Genomic DNA, 24,529 nt, shown 5'->3' with positions numbered 1-24,529 from the left:
AGCTCTCCCATTCACATCAGTGGCAAGGCAACTGTATTTCCAGCTCCATATTAGTTGTGTGCATTAGCTGCCTCTAATGCATGTGAGTGGAAAGGGAAATCTTCAGTATGAAAAGGAGTTCTGTGTGGTTAGTAAGGATCACTTGCAGAACTCTGAATTCTGTTGGGGTTTTTTTTTTAATATATGCAGTATAAGAGATAATTAGTCACTTTTGTTGGAAATAGGGTAAAAGTGCTGCAGTTGAGACCTGTGAACTGAGTTTAAAAAACCCAAAACATAAATGATGAAAATAGAATTTTTCTCTTGCACTGTCACAAACTCCTAATTTTCAGCTTTGCAATAAATTAATATATTGGAGGCCAATTCTGTGCATGTTTACTTAGAAATTATTTCCATTGTGCTCAGTGGGGCCACTCCCAGATAACTGCACCTGTATTGGAACTATTTTAAACTGTGTATATATGGAATTGTTTTTAAATATTTGTATTGTTTTTAAAAGTTGAAATGTTTTTATTGGTTTATATACGGAAGTGTTTGTGTACTTCTCTCATTCTATTTGTTTTGTAATTGTATATTTTATTACTGTATCCCAGCCTGGGGCCCAACGGTAAAGGGCAGGTAGGAAATCAAATAAATAAGCATGTATATGTTTGTAGATGGTATGGGATGAATCTGGAGGTTTTAGAATGAAAGTGTGTAAACTCCTTGGTAAATTATTACTCTATTTTGAAGAACTCATATTAAAACCTAGAGGCTTCCAATACATCTTACAGTGTGTTTAACAATGAAGACATCTCGGGGTTTATTTTATATTTGTACAGAAGCCTTATGCAATTTTAATTAGTTCTCTCATGCACAGGTAAGAAAGAACCCTTCAAAATCAGAATGCATAGAAGGAGTATATTGTCAGATAAATAATACAGGACTCAGCCATGCTATCTGATTTAATCAGAACTCCTTATTTGATTTTAACAGAGAACTCGCTTAAAAATCAGTGGTGTTGTATGGACCTTTGGAAATTTTTCTCTGGAAAAAATACCACAAATTTAGCACAAAGAACACCTTAGAAATATTTCTACAGACCGTAATGGAAAGAAATATACAGCACAATAGTCGGTTGATACCTGCCTGTCTCAGGAGACAATGAAATAATAATAATAATAAATTATTATACCCTGCCCATATGTTTGGCTCGCCCTTGCTTCTCTGGGTGGCTTCCAGCAAAAATACAGAGGGAAAGAAAAAGAGGGGGAAGAAGAGGGGGGGGAAATCAAACATTAAAAACTTCCCTATACTTACAGAGGCCTTCTAAAAGTTCTATAGTTACTTATTAAATGACATCTCCTTGACATCTGCAAGGAGGGTGGATGTGACTTCCGAAAAGGCCTTCTGTCTGGTTCCTTGTAATTTTTTCTTCTCACAGTGAGGGAACTGCTAGAAGGCTCTCAGAGCTAGATCTAAGTGTCTAGGCTGAACAATGGAGGTGGAGATGCTCCTTCAGGTTTACAGAGTGTGCATTTGGGAGTGTAGTGAAACCACTGGAGGGCTACAGGTGGGGTGTTAGGGGAGGGGCAGTATCGACTGCTGGGGGACATGTCATGCTTCTAGGGTGGTACGACCACCTTTGTTGGTCCGTACTGCGCACTCGCATCTTTCACCTGTGGCTCCAAGAACCTGACAACAGCCACACCCCGGAAATGGCTTTGACCGGCTGGCTAAACAGTGCATTTATTTCAGTGTGTCATCTTAAAAGTGCTGATATGTTTCTGTTCTGAGAAAACAGAATAAGAAGCATGATATATAAATGTTTAAGGGATGTGGATGGCACTGTGGGTTAAACCACAGACCCTAGGGCTTGCCGATCAGAAGGTCGGCAGTTCGAATCCCCACGATGGGGTGAGCTCCCGTTGCTCAGTCCCAGCTCCTGCCAACCTAGGAGTTCGAAATCATGAAGTGCAAGTAGATAAATAGGTACCGCTCCAGCGGGAAGGTAAACGGCGTTTCCGTGTGCTGCTCTGGTTCGCCAGAAGCAGCTTTGTCATGCTGGCCACATGACCTGAAAGCTGTACGCCGGCTCCCTCGGCCAATAACGCGAGATGAGCACCGCAACCCCAGAGTCGGTCACGACTGGACCTAATGGTCAGGGGTACCTTTACCTTATATATATATCTATATATAGAGAGAGAGAGAGAGAGAGAGAGAGAGAGAAGCCTTCTACTTATTCAGTCTTTGCAACCATGCGTTGTACTTAGAGTAGATCCACTGAAATGAGTAGCTCTAAATTAGTCATGTCCACTAATTTCAGTGAGTATGGGTTCGACTACTCTATGTCTAACATTGGGCATATGAGGTTGTTTCTAAGCTATTATATTCCCTCCAGATGAGTCTTAGGCTTTGTTGAATTTCCAGGAAAGGGTAAACTTTCCAAATGTGTAGCAATTGATACAAATAGATTTATATGTGTCTTCATCATTTCCCTCATAGCAAGTGAGTTTAGTCAAAGAGGCTCTTTAGGCCTAGCTCACAGCTGTGCTACTGGGTTGATGGGACTTGTAGGCCAAAACATTTAGACTGAGGGCACCGGGTTGGCAAAGGCTGGCCTAACACCACTGTTGGAGGTTATTTTTTTGCTCCACTCTGTTCATGTAGGCAGCCAGCTTAAGAACTTTTAAGTTACACATTATCTCTGGCATCAACTGTGTCGCCCTCAGCAGTTGCTTGGTCTTGCCTACAAGGCAGAACTGGCCTTGGACCTAAGATATTCAGAGATTTTTAGGCTTAAATCAACTGATTACATTAGGCCAGAGGATTTACGTGTGTGTGTGTGTGCGCGCGCGCGCACACACACACACACACACACACACAGAAGGAGAGAGAGAGATGCATAGAAGGAAAGCCCTCATAGAGTGGGGAAGTATACAGCAGCATGGAAATCTTGAGATAATGGCTTTTCCAGCCTTCAGATGATGATAAAGTCGTGTATTCCCAGAGGGCTGAAGGAGCTCACCAGGTTCACTGAACAAAGACTATTGAATGACACATTTCTGAAGAATGTAGCTGTTTATAGTTGGAAAGAATTGAGGTGGAAAAGACGAAAGAATTCAACTAGCAAAATTAGAATTGGTACTGAAACGGTATAGTTATCCTATTTGAGTATTTGTCCTTGCTGAAGAATAGTCAGATTCAGATATTTACATCCTTGGTAACTTTGACAATTTCAGCTGGCTGCATGGAAATTTTCAACACAGAACTCTAACTTCTTTATATTTGAGATTTTCATAATTAAAACCATCAATATCCAATAGAAGGCACTCAGCTGAGAGTAGATTAATATTGTACCATATAAAATCCAAGATGAAATGTTAATAAAAATGAAATCACCATACTTTATCAGAACTGTCAGCATTAATTCTAAACTTGTTTGCAGAGCAAATATTGCAGCAATGCATTGAGATTTCTTTGCAGCTATGCTTAATTGTTCCGACATAAGGTAATGGGGGGGATAGAAAGGGTAAGGCACTTAATGAGGAAGCTTCTCCATTCTCCCAAGATGTTAAGATAAGCTTTGTTTACCTGTGGAGATAGGCACTAAAGTTTCTAGTATAAATTAATGGACTATTTGAACTGCAGTTAAAAGAAGGATGGGATTCAAATTGTTTAGTTGCATTTCAATTTCAAAAACAAATTAATGTAGGGCAATATGGGAAACAGAGAAAATGCAGTTCCCTGCACTGAGGTGACATTAATCCTCTAGTGTAGACATCTTATGAAACAGGACACATAAGATGTTCATCAGACATAATAAGCTTCCTATTTCCCTGAATAGACATTAGGGAAGGCTGAAGACTTCTTACTTGAGATCTGCACAGGGAAAAATTTTTCACAGTTGACAAGAGCATTGAAAAATCCAGGAATTTTGCAATGAAAAAGTGGCCCTCCCCCCAGTAAATTATAGAATTGTGAGCCAGCTCATGTAAGCAAGTCTTGAGTTTTAAATTATCTTAAATGTAAATTATCTTACCAAGTCTTGGATTATATGATGGTAAATGGGACGCCGGTGGCGCTGTGGTCTAAACCACAGAGCCTAGGGCTTGCCGATCAGAAGGTTGGTGGTTCGAGTCCCCATGACAGTGTGAGCTCCCTTTGTTCCTGCCAACCTAGCAGTTCAAAAGCACGTCAAAGTGCAAGTAGATAAATAGGTACTGCTCCGTCGGGAAGGTAAGCGGTGTTTCCATGTGCTGCTCTGGTTCGCCAGAAGCTGCTTTGTCATGCTGGCCACATGACCTGGAAGCTGCCTGCGGACAAACGCCGGCTCCCTCGGCCTATAGAGCGAGATGAGCGCCGCAACCCCAGAGTTGTCCACGACTGGACCTAATGGTCAGGGGTACCTTTACCTTTATAATTGTAAATTTATGACTTACTAATTAATTAAAGGGTTCTGTTGGATCCTGATAATTTACAGAAAGAATTTATAATGCCAATGGACTATTATATCTGTAATAGGATGGATTTATATCCACACTTAAAGGGCTGCCACAAGGCTGTACAGTAGAAGTTCCACCAGCCCGTCAGTGTTGTATCTGACACTAGGTAATGTAGGGAAATCTGTCCTTGACGAACATGGTCAGGGTCAGTGAAAGAGCTTTCTTTTGTGCCCTTGCATTGAAGACACAACTGAGCTCAAGTCTGTTTGAAACATGTGGTTAGAAAGACAACATACTTCCTCTTTTTTGCACCTAGAGAGGTACTGCATGAAAGTACTTCATCCCCAAAAGTTGTATATGTATTTTCATCCACATCTGAAAACTTAAGTAGAATGCATACTCTTATTTCTCTTAGACAGGCGGCAATAAGTGCCATAGGGCATGATGATGCATGTTTGCCTGCACATACCATTTCTTGGATTTACATAGATCAGCCTGGTTGCTCTAGAGCAGTTTAGTGGGGTAGGAAAGCTGAAAATAATGCCAATATATTTCACATCTGGTAACCAATGCGCCCCTTTGGTTTCAAATGGGTAAACAAGTCTAAAAAGCCCGGGACAAAAAATTTCACAGCCCTCTAGCGGCTATGCTGGCTCCTTTACCAGAACTAAGGTATTTAGTGTCAACTCTGGAAGTATATACTCAATTCTGAGCAAACAAATATTTTCCTCTAAATACATTAAAGGTAAAGGGACCCCTGACCATTAGGTCCAGTCGTGACCGACTCTGGGGTTGCGCGCTCATCTCGCATTATTGGCCGAGGGAGCCGGCGTATAGCTTCCAGGTCATGTGGCCAGCATGTCAAAGCCGCTTCTAGCAAACCAGAGCAGCACATGGAAACGCCGTTTACCTTCCCGCTGTAGCGGTTCCTATTTATCTACTTGCATTTTGACGTGCTTTCGAACTGCTAGGTTGGCAGGAGCTGGGACTGAGCAACGGGAGCTCACCCCGTCACAGGGATTCGAACTGCCGACCTTCTGATCAGCAAGCCCTAGGCTCAGTGGTTTAACCACAGCGCCACCTGGGTCCCCTAAATACATTACTTCTGGTAAATGAGCCACCATAGTTGCTAGACAGCCATGAAAATTAGTGTCCCAGGCTTTGTAGACTCCTTTACCTATGTACTATCTCAGGCATGGCCAACAGGTAGATCGCGATCTACTGGTAGATCCCCAGGACGTTTCTGGTAGATCCCGGGTAGATTTTGGGTTCCTTAGTGATCGCCAGCCTAAAAGAAAAGAAAGAGCTCTCCCCCTAAAAAAAACCTCAAGAACTCTTGTCTCTCCCCCACAAAAAAAGCTCAATAACCATGGGCAATTGCAGGGAGAGCTCCTTCCCTCTTTCCGATACAGAGCTTACCAGTATGTGTGTGACTGTGTTAGTGTGTTGCACAGAATGGCTGGATTGCTCCCTGTCCCTCTTGCCTGCCTAGAGCTCCCCGGCTCCTCCTCCCTCATGCCAGCAGAGAGGGGGGGGTGAGTTTGCGTGCGTGCGTGGGATGGCTCCGCTTTCCTCAGGATGTAACAGGGCCCGAGTGAGTAGCTGGAGGAAAGTGGGAGCCCCGACTCACAGAGGGATTCCCCCCTGTCCCTGTCTCTTTGAGCCACTGGGAGCCAGAGAGAGAGAGAGAGAGAGAGAGAGAGAGAGAGAGAGAGAGAGAGAGACGCTCCTAGCTGGCTCCCAGCTTGGGGGGGGGGGGTTGGAGAAAGAGAGAGGTAGAGGTGCATTGGTTGCCATATGTGAGCCCCCCCCCCCAGTTCTGCTACCACTAGTTGCATGTGTCGGGGAGATATCTGCCTCTTAACCCTGCACATCTATATGTGCCTATGATGCAAGTTTTATTTGTGCATAGCACTTGTTTTATTGTTAGAAGAGCACCCGCTAGCCTAAAGCTATGCCTCTTGCCGTTAATTGCAAGCTATTTAAAATCACTTTCCTGATTCTGGGCCTCCACAGCCACCATTCCTCAGAGAATATATCTTTTCAGTCATTAAGAGAAGATTAGTCCTCCTCCTTCTCTTCATACGTGAAAACCTGGGAAACTTATGAAAATGCGAGTCCAGATAGCTGGGCCATTTTTGAGGGTATTACATCCCTTAATCTGATAAAGGTCCTACACCCCTGGATTAGCCTCAGCATAGGTGAGGTAAGTATGAGTATAGGGGTACACCTAGCTGGCTCTGGATTCTCTGTGTGTACCATACTACTGAGCTGTGTACTGAGCCCTTCCATAAGTCTAGGGTAAGCATTGTACAATTTCACATGCTACTAGGGTTTCTTTGGATTGGGGGCGGCAGCCTCTAGCCCTTAACCAGACTCTGGTGGTTGGGGTGCCTGGGCATCTCATAAGAGCAGTTTTCATTATATGTAGTGCGAGCCTCTTAACAGAAGTGCTTCCCTGTGGATAAGCATAAGGATCAAGCTGTCGGTATGAATTATTACCTCCTAAGAGCAAACGACTGAAGTTGTCTGACCTTTTTCTTTTGCATAGCATGAGGCAATTGAATTTTTTCCTGATTTGTGTATCTTGTTAGAGTGCTTTTTTTTTAAGGGGTGTGTGTGGAAATGACTCGTTTGAATGACTCCTGTCGTTTTGCCATCTTAAAACTTGAGCTTGATTTCTACTTTGAACCTATATTAAAAGAAGAGCCCTGCTAGATCAGGACAAAGCGCCATCTAGAATTATAGAATCGTAGAGTTGGAAGGGACCACAAGGGTCATCTAATCCAACCCCCTGCGATGCAGGAATCTTTTGCCCACCGTGGGGCTCAAAGCCATGACCCTGAGATTAAAAGTCATATACAGTACTGACTGAGCCATCCAACACGTCTAGTCTAGTATCCTGCTCTCACAGTAGTCAGCCAGATGCCTGTGAGAAGCAGGACATGAGCACAACAGGGTTTCTTCCACTACTAGCAACTAGTATTCTGATACTAGAGGTACTGTGTAGCCATCATGACTAGTAAAATTGAGGCTTAATTTTTGTAGAAGTATGTTTCTCTGCATCTGTTCAACACATTCAAGAGATGAACAGCGAATATGATAATTCTGTGTTGAATACTGTATTTAGCACCTGTCTGGTGGGTGATAACTTCAGCGTTCACAGCAGAAATCGCAGAGGGAAGTTGGGCATATATGGAAAGCAGGAAAATCTATTACAGGATTTCCCCCCATTGCTGCACTTGGTAAACACTGGTAGATATCTATGTTTCTCATCTTGTTTTCTGACATTGTTTACACTTTCCTTGCTATAAACCAGGGCATATTTTCACAAGTACATGTTAATACCCATTTGGAAGCCATGCATGCCAGTTTTAAAATGTGACTGCTTTGAGCTGAGAAAGCTACACCTGTCAGCTATTTTGTGTTGCGATGCCTCTGCTTTTGGTGAGATAGAGTAGCTCATTCAGAGTGCTTCATGTGGTGTTCACTCAGCTGCTTTAGTAGGAAGTCACCAAGGATTCACTCAAGAGAGCATCCATTGCAAACTGTGAAGACTGAGAACAGACCCAAATATCCAGTGCAGATGCAACAACCTAGAACTGTGGCTAAGGATGGCCCTGGGTCTGCATGCTCATTGCTCCCTATCCACAACCACCTCCATTGCTGGAATGAATTTCTCCCCTACCTCCTTAACCACAGCTAAGCATTAGACCAGGGGTCAGCAAACCTTTTCAGCAGGGGGCCAGTCCACTGTCCCTCAGACCTTGTGGGGGGGGCAGACTATATATTTTTTGGGGGGGGGGGGAATAAATGAATTGCTATGCCCCACAAATAACCCAGAGATGCATTTTAAATAAAAGGTCACATTCTACTCATGTAAAAACACGCTGATTCCCGGACCGTCCGTGAGCCGGATTGAGAAGGCGATTGGGTTTTAGTTTGCCTAGACTGACACCAACTTAAATGGCAAGTTCAGCCAGTGTTCTCATTAACAGCATTCCTTAAAATCCTGGTTTGCCTTAACTGTTGTTGAGAATGGTGCCTCAATCACAATAAATGGAATGAAGCAGAGCTTTCATGGAAGGGAACATGTGGACTTGTCGCCTGCTCCTTGCTCTTATAACAGAGCAGATGAACTTCTGTGACCAGATAATTCAAATTAGAAAACCTTTCAGTATTATTGTGCACAGACATTTGTAGGGACCAGATTTTTTGGGGGGGGGGACACGCAGGCTGCAGGAGGAGTAATACAAAAAAATGCCTCCATCTATCTTTCACTGATGGATTCCTTCCATCAGCAGATGAACACTATTACCCTACATTTGCATGTTAGATATGTAATGTAAACCAAGCATTTGAATTAATGATGTAACTAATGTGACAGCTTCATTATAATGAGGTTTCAGATTTCCCTTTAACTGTGCCAACTGTCATTCATAAACTCAACTATTTGTGATCTACATTGTGGCAAACAAGAAATTTTGATGGGACTTAAAAGTATTTGAGAACTTGGAGTTAGACAGAATTGAAGTCATTCTAGTTGCGTTTTACTTTATATGGTCCATTGCCAACTGCACCAATAGGGATCTCCTTAACAAACTTCAGCAGGGAGGCTACTATTAAATGACATCTCAGAGAGCAATGCTATCGCTTGACCGTTCCATAGTCTCCTAAGAGTTCTCTGCATATTTATACTGGAATAGATTGAATGGCATGTTGTTGGTATTGATGTGACCTTCTCATGCTCCTTTTGATATGAAGGTCTTTTTTTGTTAACGTCAAATGATTTGTGTTTCAAGAGGAGAAATCAGAAGTGGTCATTTGGCTCAGGAATGGCGAACCCGTGTCCCTTCATATATTGTTAGACTTCAGCTACTACCTTTGACCATTCTGACTGGGACTGATTTTATTTTACTATTTTTTTAATTAAAAATGGTTAGTGGTTTGAGCCCACCCAGGGATGGCTGTGGGCAGGATTTCTGCATTGCAGGGGGTTGGGATGGATGATCCCTGGGGTTCCTCCCAACTCTGTAATTCTATGATTCTGTATCCCAACACAGCACACAAGCAGCCATCCATCCAGACACTGACTAAACTGAGACCTGCTTGGTTTTAACCAGGCGGTAGCCTCCAGACCATACCCAGATTGGAGTTGGAGTCAAACAACATCTGGAGTTCCATCCTTCATTTAGTCCATATAATTTTGTCTTAGGTGGGGCTGTTGTTCCAGTTTTAAAGGCTATAGTTTAATTAATGGCCTTGCTCTTAAGCAATCCACTTTTTAAATTGGTTAATTAATTTTGTAGCATCTTGGCACAGATGGTATTTTGAAAACGTGAAGATAACTGTTTGTCTAGAATTAACACCACAGAGGGAGAATTTGTGGAAATATCTTAATCTCAACACTCAAAATCTACCAAGGGTATGTGTGTACACACTTTCCGTTGTGCGCACACACACAATTTTAAATTTACCACTGCTGAGTTTCCTTTCACAGGGAATAGCTCTTGCTTAAGATCTGCAGCAAATGCCTTAAGAATCAATCAACAGGGTTAATCCATAAGTGCTTTTATCTCCATATGTATGAAGATTCATGTACTAAAATAAGGTACATGCAAAGTTGGAAAGTGTCAAGTGTAGTTCTTTTTCTACAGAGAGTTAAATAAGACTGGATGTAACCAGCACTTGCCTGGACGCATTGTTCTGAGCACCATAGATGACATATATAGGAAATATAATAATAAGAAATATATAATAATAATTTATTATTTATACCCCACCCATCTGGCTGGGTTTCCAGGTGCTGCAACATTCCTGATGAACAGATTTTAAAGTCATTTTGACTCCTGTTCTCTGTACTCCACACATAAAGAATGAAATACTTTTCAATAGGGGTGAAATTCCGGAAAGAATGAGAGGAAGCGTTTCTGTCTACCCTTGCAGCATTATATATAAATAGTAAAACCCTTCGGTTATTTTTTTTGGAGGGTGCTAAAATCTGACTTCTAAGCTCAGGTCCAACATTGCATGGTGAGATAGTAGGAATAAGGGAGGGCTTTTGTCTTTGTGGTGAGGGTGTGGAGGAGATTTCCAAGGCGCCAATTTCCCGCCACACATTGGAAAGCTTTTGCACTTTCCTCAGCTACTGAAATTTTCAACAGGAGTGGATGAAAAGCTTCTTTGCCAGACTGGGCCTCAGAGGCTATAGAAATTTACTGGCAGAAGGATCAGTATGGCTTATGGAGAAAGATCTATTATTATTGTCTTCCCTGAGGCCTCATGTGATTGTCAGGGAATATTTACTAAAGCACATTTTTTACATTTATCTCACCATGGGGTGATTAAAAAGAAACTGCCTGGCGTTAGCCAAACAGTTTTGTGAATCCACCGTGATAATACCCTTCAGAAGGACTGAAGTCCTTGCTGCTGCCCATATCTGTTTATTTACTACACTTAGGTTTAAAAACGTAAAGGGACCCCTGACCATTAGGTCCAGTCGTGACCGACTCTGGGGTTGCGGCGCTCATCTCGCGTTATTGGCCAAGGCATACAGCTTCCAGGTCATGTGGCCAGCATGAGAAAGCTGCTTCTGGTGAACCACAGCAGCACACGGAAACACCGTTTACCTTCCCGGTACCTATTTTATCTACTTGCACTTTGATGTGCTTTCGAACTGCTAGGTTGGCAGGAGCTGGGACTGAGCAACGGGAGCTCAACCCGTCACAGGGATTCGAACCGCCGACCTTCTGATCGGCAAGCCCTAGGCTCTGTGGTTTAACCCACAGCGCCACCCGCGTCCCACACTTAGGTTTACTACACTCTTAATATGATTTCCTAGGCCATCTGAATACAGAGTGAGACCTGGTTAGCTTCAGTAGTACCACCAGTGAAGTACCATAATTTTCCTCCAAACCGTTTTCTGGGTGTGATGAGCCATTTACTTTGCCACACACCTGTTGGGTATGTTTAGCCTGGTAGAAGAGAAGACTGAGAGAAGTTATGATAGCCATATTCAAATATCTGAAGGGCTGTCATGTAGAAGATGGGAGCAAGCTTATTTTCTACTGCTCCCGAGAGTAGGAGCCGAACCAATGGATTCAAATGACAAGAATGGAGATTCCAACTAAACATTAGGAAGAAGTTTCTGACAACAAGAGCTGTTTATCAGTGAGATGAATAATCTCAGAAGGTCTTGGATTATCCTTTACTGGAGGCTTTTGAACAATGGTTGGATAGCCATATGTCAGATTCTTTAGCTGTGACTCCTTTGTTGCAAAGGCTTGAACTAGATGAGCCTTGGGTCCCTTCCAGTTCCATAATTCTATGATTCTGTGATTCTGATTGTGCTCACAAAGTTGAATTATGTGACGGGAGCTTTTTGCTGATGCTGCAAAGCGCCCCCTGAAAAACCAACACAAAATTTCGATCCTGTTTCCTGAATAAGTATTTAAAATACCATACTTTATGATGTAATCACGCCATGATTAAATCTATACTTTAGTAATTAGAAACCAATCAGTCTAAGAGGGGTCTCTGATCCCTGCACGTATTTCCAGTTTAGGAATAGACTGGTCAGTCCAGTTTATGCCTTTCAGCCTGTTTTGCTCATGCAGAATGGGTTGATAGGAATTCAAAACATCTGGCAGGCCACAGGATCCTCATCCCTGTTCGAAATGGGAAAGTGCACATTTTATAGTTCTGCAGCCCACATACAGCCGAACTTCAATGCTTGCTTGCTTTGTTTTCTGCTAAGTAGGTTTTGAAATTGTAACAATAGCTCATCATCTCAAACATTTATCAGCCAGCTTTTTTTTTTTTTAAAAAAAAATATCTCGATTATTGAAGTGTGGTGATTCACCCAGCTGCGCATGTGGGCTGGAACGTGTTTTCTGAAAATAATCACTATCGCTTGCTTTTGGCATCATACGGCTCTCTTGAAATAAAACTGCAGATGTATCTGGAAGGTTAATGGCCACTTAGAACTGCAGAGATTTAATAGGATATCAGTAAAGTTAAGGGGAAAGAATGAAATAGGGTTAATGCTGGGGATTTTAAAGGATCACCTTAATTTCATCATTTGATTGGAGTGACGCTTTGAGCCACTCTTGTTTGAAAGTTTAATAGAAGCTTTATTCCCAGGAAAGCCTTGGGTTGATCCTATCAGTTGGGCATTTTCATATGGGTGCAGTATGCGCCTACAATGGAAAACAGACTTCAGTGTTGTATAGTAATGAAGGCATTGTGTGATGGGTCATAATGTTTCCATACACCAGGGTGAGCAAAAACCCTGTTGGGTCTGAAACTGCAGGCAGTGTAGACAGTATAGAACTACGGTAAATTGGCCAGTGGTCTAACTTAACAACATGAGAATCTGCCTTAAACTGAGCTAGACCAGTGGTCCATCCACCTCAGTTTTGTCTACACTAACGGGCAGCAGGGATTCAGTCAGGGGTCTCTCACAACATTACCTGGAGAAGACTGGTATTGAACCTGGACCCCCTGTAGGCCAGGTAGGCTAGACAGATGCTCTGTCACTGAGCGACAACCACTGCCAAAAAATTTAAGGCACAAAGTGAGTGGAGATTACGCATGAAGGCCATTTTAAGTTGCTCCATGTAGTAGAAAAGTCCTTGGTATGACAGATAGGTGGGCAACCCTGCCTGTCAATCACTTGCCTGTCAGATAAGTGGGTTGATTCTACCCACCTATCAAATTCTCTTACGCAGCAGTTCCCAAACACTTAACAGACAGTTGGCGCTTGGCAACCTTTGCACATAGACCTGGCAGAGTGATGAGCATAAGGCTGGCATGACTCCTTTCTGCAGGGAAATTGGTCATGCAGCCAATCTTCTTAACCAGCCCCACATCAGGTGTGGGGCAGGTGGCCATGTTTGGAGGGAAAGGGCCTTGTGAACCAAATTGGAAACCTATGCATGGCCAAATTTGTCCCATGTGCCACTGCTTTGAGAAAGAATACAATCATCTGTCTGCCCAGTTGGTAGCTGTTCCAGATCTTTGATAGGTTAATAAGAGGGAACCACATCTGAAGGGCCACAGGTTGCCCATCCTTAGTGTAACTGATGGTGTAAAGCTGTAGCCTGTAAGTTCACCTAGAATCATAGAATCATAGAATCATAGAGTTGGAAGAGACCACAAGGGCCATCCAGTCCACCCCCCTGCCAAGCAGGAAACACCATCAAAGCATTCCTGACAGATGGCTGTCAAGCCTCTGCTTAAAGACCTCCAAAGAAGGAGACTCCACCACACTCCTTGGCAGCAAATTCCACTGCCGAACAGCTCTTACTGTCAGGAAGTTCTTCCTAATGTTTAGGTGGAATTTTCTTTCTTGTAGTTTGAATCCGTTGCTCCGTGTCCGCTTCTCTGGAGCAGCAGAAGACAACCGTTCTCCCTCCTCTATATGACATCCTTTTATATAGAGGAGGGAGAACGGTTGTTTTCTGCTGTGGCATTAGAGCTTCAGAATCAATGATAGATTGCAGAAATAAATAAGTGTGTGTGTGTGTGTGTGTGTGTGGTGGCAGACTTTGTGATGTTAAATGGGTATACTGTATACTATTTTTATTTTATTTTTTTAGTGGAAGTTGGCAATTCCACCCATATTCATTTATATTCTTTAGTAGTCTCAGCAGGAAGAAGCTAACTACCCAAAATCCAGCTTTCTTTGGTGCCTGGCTAGCTCAGATGTCAAATAATGTTTTGTTTTGTTTTTTGTGAAGTATGAGACATTGTGGAAGTTGCACCCTGTTTTTGTATTTTCCCATAATGGACGGGAATGGGTTTGCGATAACAGCCCTTGTCTGCAGCTCTCTTTTTCTTTGCTAAGACGATTCCTTAAAAGCTAAGATGATTCCTTAGCTGGCAACTTCACAGTACTTATATGATGAAATGAATCACATCACTGTACCTTAGAACATGTTTCTTCTGCAGAAGATGATAATTAGCTGGGCTGTCCCCAGAGGAAAGAATGAAGCCAGAGAGAATTTACATGTTGCTGGTTTCACTAATTCTGGCATGTTTCCACCAGCATGCCCACATTTGTGGATGCTTGAAAATGGATCTCTTTTTGCTGTGCCTGGATTTGCATAATTCCTTCGGTGAAGAGTCTGGCATAGAGATAAAGATTCTTTGCTATAGTTCTATAGATGATTATTCTAGCAATGAACGGTCTATCCATTGGGATACATCAGAATAGTGTGTTTTTTTTCTTTCAAATGACAACAAGCAGTGCATTGCTCATGCCCAAGCTATTGCAGGAAAATAATTCTGTACCCAAGATCTGTAGACTGCATCTCTCCTTCTTTACTTACCATGACCGATTGATTACTACCTGCTGAAGAGCCTTTTGTTGTGAGCAATTTATTCTGATGTAGATTTAGCTATGATTACAAAGGATTTCAGATGGTCTTTACCCATTTGGAACGCCTTTTGTTCCTAATGCCAGTTTAAAAAACATTCCCCAAACCCCAGTTAGCAGCCTGCCCATGCTCCCTGTTTCTCTAGAGCACGGGTGTCAAACACAAGGCCCGGGGGCCAAATCCGGCCCGCCAGACCTCGTCATGTGGCCCGCCGAGCGCCCCAGCCAGTGGGACCCAGCAGTGGGACCTTGCTGCTGAAGCGCCGCGCCAACAAAGCGCCGACAAACAGCTGGGGCCGGGGAAATGCTTTTTGCCCCTGGCGCTGAATCAAGGCGGCGACCCCCCCTTCCCTTTCTTTCTTCCTCTCTCGTTCTTATTCTTTCTTTCCCTCTCCTTCCTTCCTTCTTTATCTCTGTCTTCTCTCCCTCTTTCTTTTTCTTTCCTTCTTTATTCCTTCTTTTCTACTCTTCTTTCTCTCACCTCTTTCCTTCCTCTCTCCCTCCTGCTCCCTCTTTTCTTTCTTTCTTCCTTCCTTCCTTCCTTCCTTCCTTCCTTCCTTCCTTCCTTCCTTCCTTCCTTTCTTCCTTACTTCCGTCCTTCCCAACTTTCTTCCTCTCCCTCATTCTTATTCTTTCTTTCCCTCTACTTCCTTCCTACTTTCTCCCTTTCCGTCTTCTCTCCCTCTTTCTTTCCCCCCCTTCTTTATTCCCTTCCTTATTTCCTACTCTTCTTTCTCTCCCCTCTTTCCTTCCTTCCTTCCTCTCTCCCTCCCACTCCTTCCTTCCTTCCTTCCTTCCTTCCTTCCTCCCTCCCCTCTCCCTCCCCCTCCCCCTCCTCAGAAACATAGGGTGCTGCTTTATACTTCTGGCCCTTAAACCCTGGAACCAGGAGAGCAGCTCCAGTGAGTCAACCTCAGCCAGTCCCTTTGGTGAAGGGTGGTGGCTCACTGGCAGAACATCTGTCCTGCATGCAGAAGGACCCCAGCATCTCCAGGTACTAGTAGCTCTGCAAAGGTCCTGCATGAAACCCTAGCGAGCCTCCACCACCCAGTGCAGTTACCAAAAATCATTTTTCAATAAATTGTACAATAATTGTACATTTGAATATCTACTTGCCATTATTCTGACTATGTTTCTGCTTTCAGAGCTAGTTATTACTTACATTATTACAAAAAACAGTAATAATTGAATGCAGTGACAATAATTTATGAGAATAAAGAGTGGACACATAGTCCTACAGATACAACCGGCCCTTTGAGGGTGACCAAACTGCTGATGCGGCCCCCGATGAATTTGAGTTTGACACCCCTGCTCTAGAGCTTTGCTGTTGTTGCTTGATTTAAGATGTATATATCTTGCAAAGCAAATAAACATGGCTGTGCCAATTTTATTTACTTAAATAAATGAAAATCCCCAAGACTCTGAATAATGAAAGCTTGATTAGATGGTAATGTTTGATTGAAAACAAACATAAAATATCCAGTTAAAATCCAGTAGATGAAATATAGTAATAATAATAATAATGGCTAATCTCTGACTCAGAAATGGGGATTAGCCCAATAAATATTGCCTTGGACATTTTTTGGTAGAGCTAGCAACCACTTTGGTTGTAACTTTTCTAAGCTCGTTTGCAAGGTTGCTGATGTTTGCTGTTCTCGAATGAGCAGGCTGTAAGACATTAGGCAAAGTAAAATTCTTCATTCTCTTTTTGTTTATCAGAAAAGTTGTATGTCTTTTATAGAGAGAACTATATATTCTAAGTGGCATAAATTATCTACAATCCTTTTGATGACTATTTCTGCTTCTGATTTCAAGCTTGTTATATTAGTGAAGCAATAGCCCTGTTTGGACATAATCCTAAAGTGTGCTTATTTGAAGGGCTTGTGACCCCTTGTCCTCGGCCACAAGAAGATCAGAATGTTTTGCTTCAGTTTTTAACTAACCACAGTTTAGCATTACGTATGTCTTAAGCTCAGCAAACTGTGGATAGTCTTAAATTATGGCATACTGGAACAAGCCGTGTGTGGTTTATGAGGCTGGCATGTTTCAATAAACCATAGTTAAAACTAACCACAGTTTAGGGTTTGGATGTAACACCAAGCCTTGGGTAACTGAAAGCGGAAGTAGCGGTTTCTGATCTTCTTGTGGCCATGCCAGAAGCGAAGACTGGATGAGGGAGTGCATGAGCCAGACGCTTGTTCACAAGGCTGTTAATGTGTCTGAACAAGGCCATTAAAGTGTGATCAGTGCTGCATGTTGATAGTATCAGCGAATTCTTTGGCTGGGATATAGAACACCCTTTTCATGAGTGGACAGCAGTGGTGCTGGCATAGGGTTGCTGTCCCAAAATTTCTTCTGAATCTGTCTTTCAAGCCTAGCCCTCTACTCCTGCATTAAAGGTAAAGGGACCCCTGACCATTAGGTCCAGTCGTGACCGACTCTGGGGTTGCGCGCTCATCTCGCATTATTGGCCGAGGGAGCCGGCGTATAGCTTCCAGGTCATGTGGCCAGCATGACAAAGCCGCTTCTGGCAAACCAGAGCAGCACATGGAAACGGCGTTTACCTTCCCGCTGTAGCGGTCCCTATTTATCTACTTGCATTTTGACGTGCTTTCGAACTGCTAGGTTGGCAGGAGCTGGGACCAAGCAACGGGAGCTCACCCCGTCACAGGGATTCGAACCGCCGACCTTCTGATCAGTAAGCCCTAGGCTCAGTGGTTTAACCACAGCGCCACCTGGGTCCCTACTCCTGCATTATACCTCATGTTATTCTTGTTTTATTATCCTGAAGAGGGTAAGACATCACAGCAGGACCAGGAAGTAAAACAACAACTCTCCTGTACAAGCAAAGTTCTGATTGCACATCTTTAGATCCAGTCCTTTATATTGTTGTTTTGTGACCTATAATTATTATTTATAAATTGCAACAAAATGCATTTAATTTCCATGGATAAGAATTTGTGTTTTTTTCCCCATTGTTTTGATTACACCCGCCTTGTTACCGCCCTACTCTTGACATGTTCTTGCTACCTAATACTTTTGTCCTCTAAACCACTTTTTATCTCATGAAGCAGAGGGGAGATCATTATTAAAATAAAACATGATCATTAACTGTAGTTTTATTAACCCTGATGTTCATCTGTAGAGTTGCATGTACTAATGAGGCTATGCCTTCTCAGTTGCCTCATTTAAATTCTGATTCAGCCATGAAATTCACTGGGTGTTCTTTTGCGGGTCACACTGTTAGCCTAACCTGCCTCACGGATAGTTTTTCATGAAGATAAATTCGACAGGAAATACTGTAACTACATAAGACTGTTTATTGGGATAGCATGTATGAAGTATGGTCTATGTAAAATAACTCCCCATTTTACTCTGCTCAGAAAATTAATGGACACAGAGCATCCTTATCTAGAACAGACACTCAACTTCTCTCAATATTATTTTCCTGGGAAAATGGTTTTTGTAGTTGGAAACGCCAGTATATTTCTGACAGTGGTGTCACAAAGTTTTTGAGCCCGGCAGCTTTCTTAAGCAAGAATTCATTGCAGCCCAATTGGCAGATAAGCCAAGTCAGATACATTGCCTCTGAATTCAGAAAGCAGACTGGAACATTATCTTGACACCTCTAGGAACATAAAAAACTTCTCTGCAGTAGAGGCATGATGAGAAGGTGTGCCTTCTTGTAGCAGTTCTGGAGTAGTCAAGATTGGTCTCTTACTACTTGGATTGACAGATTTATACTGTATTTATTTACTGTTGTAGGTAAATATACTATTATATGTTCCCTGTGTATTCCAATTTTCAGCTAATTGTCTTCCAAAGATGGAGAAATATATCCAGTAATATTGGATGTTTCTGGACTGATCTTTCAGTCAAGTCAAATAGGAAGCTGACCTTCCTATTCTAACTCTGTATTGTGTTCATCAGAGTGGAAAACCTTTTCTGGCCAGCAGGTCATATCCTTATCTCCTATTGGGCCAAATGTGATAAATTTTGGAAGTTTAAAAAGCAGCAAAAGCATGTTTGCAGAAGGGCTTTGAAATGGGGAGGTAGAGGATGTTTGATTGTTGCTTCCACCCAGTAGACCTAATCTAAACTGCTCCACGTACCTGCAATTTGCATTGCCAAAAAAACCTAAAAACGATGGTTTTTTGAAAATGCAAATTGCAGGTGGCCCAGTCTGGATCAGGACTTCAGAGGATTAGATGACATCAGAGGTCTACCTTTCAACTCAGATTCTAGGTAGGTTGCAGAGAGGCACTTCAAAGGACTAGAAGATGTATACTGTAGTAGTTCTGGGGTGGGGAACAGATTGATTTTCATATGTCTTGATAAGTAATCGATTTCCCCTGGCAGAGTGGGCTTTGGGGTGGGCACCCTAACCAATAATAATAATAATAATAATAATAATAATAATAATTTTTATTTATACTCCACCCTCCCCTACCTCTTCCAAATTGATGCTTTTCAGACTTCCACTGCAAAGGAACTGGCCAGTGGATTTCTTTGCTTCCTCAGACACCTCTAATGGTCTGTTCTATCACTCCTTTGTGGTGCTTAAAACAGGAGTGAAAATGCTTTTCATAACTAACACTTTGGGGAGCTGGAGGAGATACATTGCTGCATTAAGATGTGCTTGGAATCTTCTTTCAGTACCTTTAGACTGAGAACTGGAATAATATTTGAATAATTACAAGGTTGCTCTTCATGGCATATGCTCTTTCTCAAAATGCAACCCAGATCCTTTCTGCATGAGGAAATACTATAAAAGAAGCCTCTTTCATTGTTGTGCTTTGTTTTGATTTCGGCAGTTTTATCTTTCTGTTTGGTAGAAATCTACCTGCTTGCCTTCTTGTTGGAGCAATTTGTTTCTGCCACATCAAAATTAATTTTTTATACGGGGGACAAAGCAAAGGATTTTGGGGTGTTGTTTGATTGTGATGTATCTAAGACCAAGTTGCGGAAACAAGGCAAAGTTTGATATTTATCCTTGATGGTTTTAGCTAGTAAAATGTCAGCAATTCAGTTGCATTTTTATTGAGATGCTTAAGTTGTTGTTATTGATCTGATATTGTTCCATGCTCCTTCTTTCCCCAAGCAGCAGCAAGTCCAGAATGCAACAGTGTGTAATTTCCTCTAAAAGAGAATTTATGGCTTCTAAAGCTGGTAGCCCAACTTCTAATTGCATCAGATTCTGAAAGAGCAATTGTTGCAGCAAAAGTTGCACCCAGTTTTAGCTAACTCCAGCTGTAAACATCTGCTTCCTCTGCCAGTCTCTGCCTCATCCTAAATTCAGACTGCTCCATACTTTTTTTTCTTGAGACGGACACACACACACACACCCCTATAAATCACTGGTTCCAGACTCTAGCAACAGGTAAATTACCAATTCCAGAAAACATTTCTAGTCATTTTGAGGAAATACATCAGCCAGCCATCCCTGTCTTTTAGCAAGCACTCAGCAGAACAGAGGATGGTTGCTTATCAGCCACAAGGAGAAGTGGAAGAAAGCTTTGGGGAAAGAGTTTAATACTGAGGGGTGGGGGTGCAGTGCAATCGAAGAAGCCATGAGCTTCTGACTTGTTTGATCTAGTGTGTCACTTTTAACCGGACTCCCATTACGAATCTCTCAAAATATATGAGACACCAAAGGAAATGAGACTGTTCAATCTACAGCAAGGAAGAAGTAGAATTGAAGCAACTATATTTTAGATTGCCTCATGTGGATTCCCCATTGCTTAGCTATCCTATAGCTATGGAGTTCTTCTTCGTCTTCTTCAGGAACAGCTTAATTGAATAAAATAAAGATAAAATGTGTACTATATCATTATTCAAGCTAACAATTACAATTCCATATATACTTACCGGTACCTAATGTGTATAGGCTCTATTATTATCCAAATACATACATATTTTAACCTACTGGCTATGGAATTCTGAGGTGCAAACGTCCCCTTAATCAAGGTTTAAGAACTGGTTGTTTTTCTTGATTGCTTTATTATGATGCTGATTTTGAAATGGTTTAAAATATTTTTTTAGCTGAGTTACAATGACAGATGTCCTCTGCTGTCTTATTTACTGTTTTGCTGGCTGTTTTCTTATAGATAATTTTCTATGTATTTTATGCACTGTAAACTACCTTGGGGTGGTTTTTACCCTGAATACTGCATAGAATACTTTAAATATAAGCAAATAAATGCTTTATACTTTTGTTGTTCACATGCCTTGGAATTTGCAAGAGATAGGCATACCACAATGTTGTCATATGGCAGGATTTGGATTAGGGTAATAATTGTGTTACTTAGCAGATATAGGAAGTATTTACCTATCATTGTTTGAGAGGAGACATGTCTCTGCTTTGCTGACTTAGCACTGTGGTGTGGCATTGCATTTCCCTTCAGTTTCTATAGGACTTTCTTCCAAATAAGGACAGTTAGGATTACAGTCTTAGTGGGCATGGAATCTGAATTATTCCTTGTGTCTTTTTAAAAGCCTAAGCCATTCACATGTAAGGTTAGTCATCATCTGGCAAAGAGGAGGAAAAACAACAACTAAGCTGCAGCTGTTAGCACTTACTACGCCTCTTGAATAAACAGAATATTTAAGGTGCTAGTGCCAGGCATGCTTTATGGGAACATAAATGTGCATCCACAGAAAACCTATTTTAAAACGTGATCAGGATTTGTTCCATCACTGGAACTTCTTGGACTCTTTCTTTTTCATTCCTGAAAGCTTCCTCATTCTATCACAAAATGGAAAGAGTAAAGTAGCTCACTTGCTTCTGTATGCAGAATACAGTTGTGTTTGGCAATTGATTCTGTAAATAATTGGTTATGTTATTAGGGTTGCCATACTCAATAGAGGACAGGACTTCTGTGCCTTTAATTGCCCTGCTCTCTTTTGAGTCCGGAAACCTTAAAGAGAAACCAGCAGACCCTTTGTTTAATTTCCAAGCAAAGGTTCTGCTGGTTTCTCTATAAGGTTTCCAGACTCAAAAGAGAGCAGGGCATGCCTTGTATGGCTAAGGGACTGGATCCTGTTGGAGAACTCAGACCTACTGGACCTTGAAGGTTACACAAATCGTTTTGGATGGCATGCATACCTCTGTCATAATAAGGCGAAAACCCACAAGGGCTTTACAAATCATATATTCAGACGATCAATCCTCGAAGTATGGGAACGCAATAAGGCCCTACTGGAAAGGAAAATGCCCCTGTGGGTGTCTCCTCTAAATGTATTAGCTATACAAAAGATTAACATGGAAAAGAAAGGTCTTACCTATGAAGACATTGTTATCAGAACAAGTGAAGGTTATAAGTTAAAAACTTATGATCAAATCAAAGATAAATTAGCAGGATGGTTGCAATATTATCAAATAAACAATTTATTTAATATAGATAAAAAAAGAATTTGGCTTTGAAGAAAAGAAATCCAGATTCCAAATTGAGCTATTAGGCAATAATTACAAATTGTTATCTAAAATGTATAACTTACTCTTGGACTGGTACACTATGGATGAGGCTGTCAAGGACTCTATGATCAAATGGGCCAGAGATTTCGGGCACAATATCCCATCCGATATGTGGTCAAAACTGTGGAAACAAAATATAAATTTTACAGCTTGTACTGTACTAAAGGAGAACGTTATGAAACTTGTATACCGCTGGTATTTAACGCCAGCAAAATTATCTAAGATGTACAGGAACCCAAACAAATGGTGTTGGAAATGCAGAACATCGGTGGGCGAATTCTTTCACATGTGCTGGGGGTGTGATAGGATAAAACAATTCTGGGATTTGGTTTATAACGAACTAAATTTTTTTTTTTGAAACTTACCTTTCCGAAGAAGCCCGAGGATTTTCTGTTGGGTCTAGTCGATAATGAAATCCCAAAATCCGACTTAAGATTCTTTATGTACGCCACAGTGGCAGCTAGAATTCTTATCGCCCAGAAATGGAAAACAAATGAAATACCATCTATAATTGCGTGGCAATCGAAGGTTTTAGAATTTATGGAATTAGCCAAATTAACACACAGAGTACGTGATTCGGATGATGTGAAGTTCCAAGCTGAATGGAGTAAATTTATAGAATATGCTAAGGGAAATTATATGGGTATGAGAGCGTTAGGGGTAGCAACATAACCTCTACAATGTTACGAATCTGTTGTAAATAGAAAATACGAATTAGGAGTGACAGAATTTACCACCTATGGGATGGTAGGAAGTCAAACAGTTTGAATTACTTGTAATGTGAATGACTGTTAATATCTTTATGAAAAACGAATAAACATTTATTTTCCAAAAAAAAGAGAGAGAGAGCAGGGCAATTAAAGGCACAGAAGTCCTGTCCTCTATTGAGTCTGGCAACCCTATATGTTATAGAGTTAGGGTTAACCTCAATATAGCTACCCTTGTACAGGGTGAGGGTGTGAGATGACTTCCATGATGGTGAAGGTTTTTTTTTTAAATCACTACAAATAATACTTTCTGATTCCAGGTTTAGTCCTGTATAATCAATTATTGTGTGAGAGAGCACAATATAAGCTAACTTTAAGTCTTTGGATGAAAGTCATGATGTCAATGTAATACATAAATCAAAAAATTCTAGAATCCATGTCATATCATAGAACCATAGAATCATAGAGTTGGAAGAGACCACCATGGCCATCCAGTCAAACCTCCGCCAAGCAGGAAACACCATCAAATCATTCCTGACAGATGGCTGTCAAGCCTCCGCTTAAAGACCTCCAAAGAAGGAGACTCCACCACACTCCTTGGCAGCAAATTCCACTGTCAAACAGCTCTTACTGTCAGGAAGTTCTCCCCAATGTTTAGGTGGAATCTTCTTTCTTGTAGTTATTATATCAGAATATAATAACTATAGTGTGCAAACTTTTGAGTTCTTCACCAGGCTAGAAATAAAACAAAGGAGAGGGGGGAAAGAAAATAGGCTGGTGTTGAAACCATGGAGCCTGTATCTGGTCATAGTCTTTAAGTTGCAGTGTGGGAGAAGGTAGCACATTAAAATGAGGCGTTGGGTGCTAGGCAGATTTCTGGTTGCCCCAAAGGCTGCTGGGAAGAAGGAACAGTGACTGAGTGCAGACTTCATGGTTCCACTGTCTTTTATCTCCAGTGCTAGAAACTCAGTTATATAAGCTAGGTGCCAAATGGCTCTTCAAACCAAGGTTGGAGTCTCTGCTCCTGATCTAGCCTGATGAAGAGTTCTGAAGAACTCAAAATGCCCAATGTTTTGTGGCATTTTTGTTGGCCTAATAAAGGTGACTTGGTAATAAAGGTATTTTGCCTTGTTGTGTGACTTGGTGGTAGTAGAAGTGAGGTGTGTGGCCTGTAGCCAACTGGCTGCTGTGGGTCTGTTGTTGTCGTCGTCCCGTCGTCCGGTCCCCAGCTAAAGAGAGTCCTTGCCCAGTTGGCATCAGGGAATGGGAGAGATAAAATAGCCACTGTCTTTTGCCGGAGCACTTGTTGGCATCACCTTATCTATGTTGATTTGCACTTTAAGCCCATAAGCTACAATTGACAGAGCAGGACACTGATTTTGCTTTCTCCTTCATGTTATCCAAGCAGATAATCTAAGCGATGCCTTGAAGAAGCTGAAGATAACAGCTGTTGACAGCACAGCTGATAGCTTGGAGGGGTGCTTGGACTGTCTGCTACAAGCTCTGGCTCAAAACAGTAAGTTTTATTGTTCCCTCCAATTTCATA

The 24,529-nt window shown here is 41.8% G+C and overlaps 1 protein-coding gene across 17 annotated transcripts in view; it reads left to right on the top strand.

Moving 5' to 3' along the window:
• The window catches only part of RAP1GDS1 (Rap1 GTPase-GDP dissociation stimulator 1), a 111,751-nt gene that overhangs the window by 14,960 nt on the left and 72,262 nt on the right, over positions 1–24,529 (top strand). For 7 of the 17 annotated variants that reach the window (XM_035112296.3, XM_088661139.1, XM_088661141.1 and 4 more), the window contains exon 2: positions 24,392–24,499. In XM_035112296.3, coding sequence (XP_034968187.1) covers positions 24,392–24,499 — 108 coding nt within the window. Of the gene's footprint in view, positions 1–18,995; positions 19,048–24,388; positions 24,500–24,529 lie in introns of those variants that run through there. The other 10 variants (XM_035112295.3, XM_035112300.2, XM_088661140.1 and 7 more) reach the window with 3 other exon arrangements.

This window comes from Zootoca vivipara, chromosome Z1 (assembly GCF_965207765.1).
Source record: "Zootoca vivipara chromosome Z1, rZooViv2.hap1.1, whole genome shotgun sequence".
Taxonomy (NCBI): Eukaryota; Metazoa; Chordata; class Lepidosauria; order Squamata; family Lacertidae; genus Zootoca; species Zootoca vivipara.
This window is presented reverse-complemented; position numbering and strand designations above follow the sequence as displayed.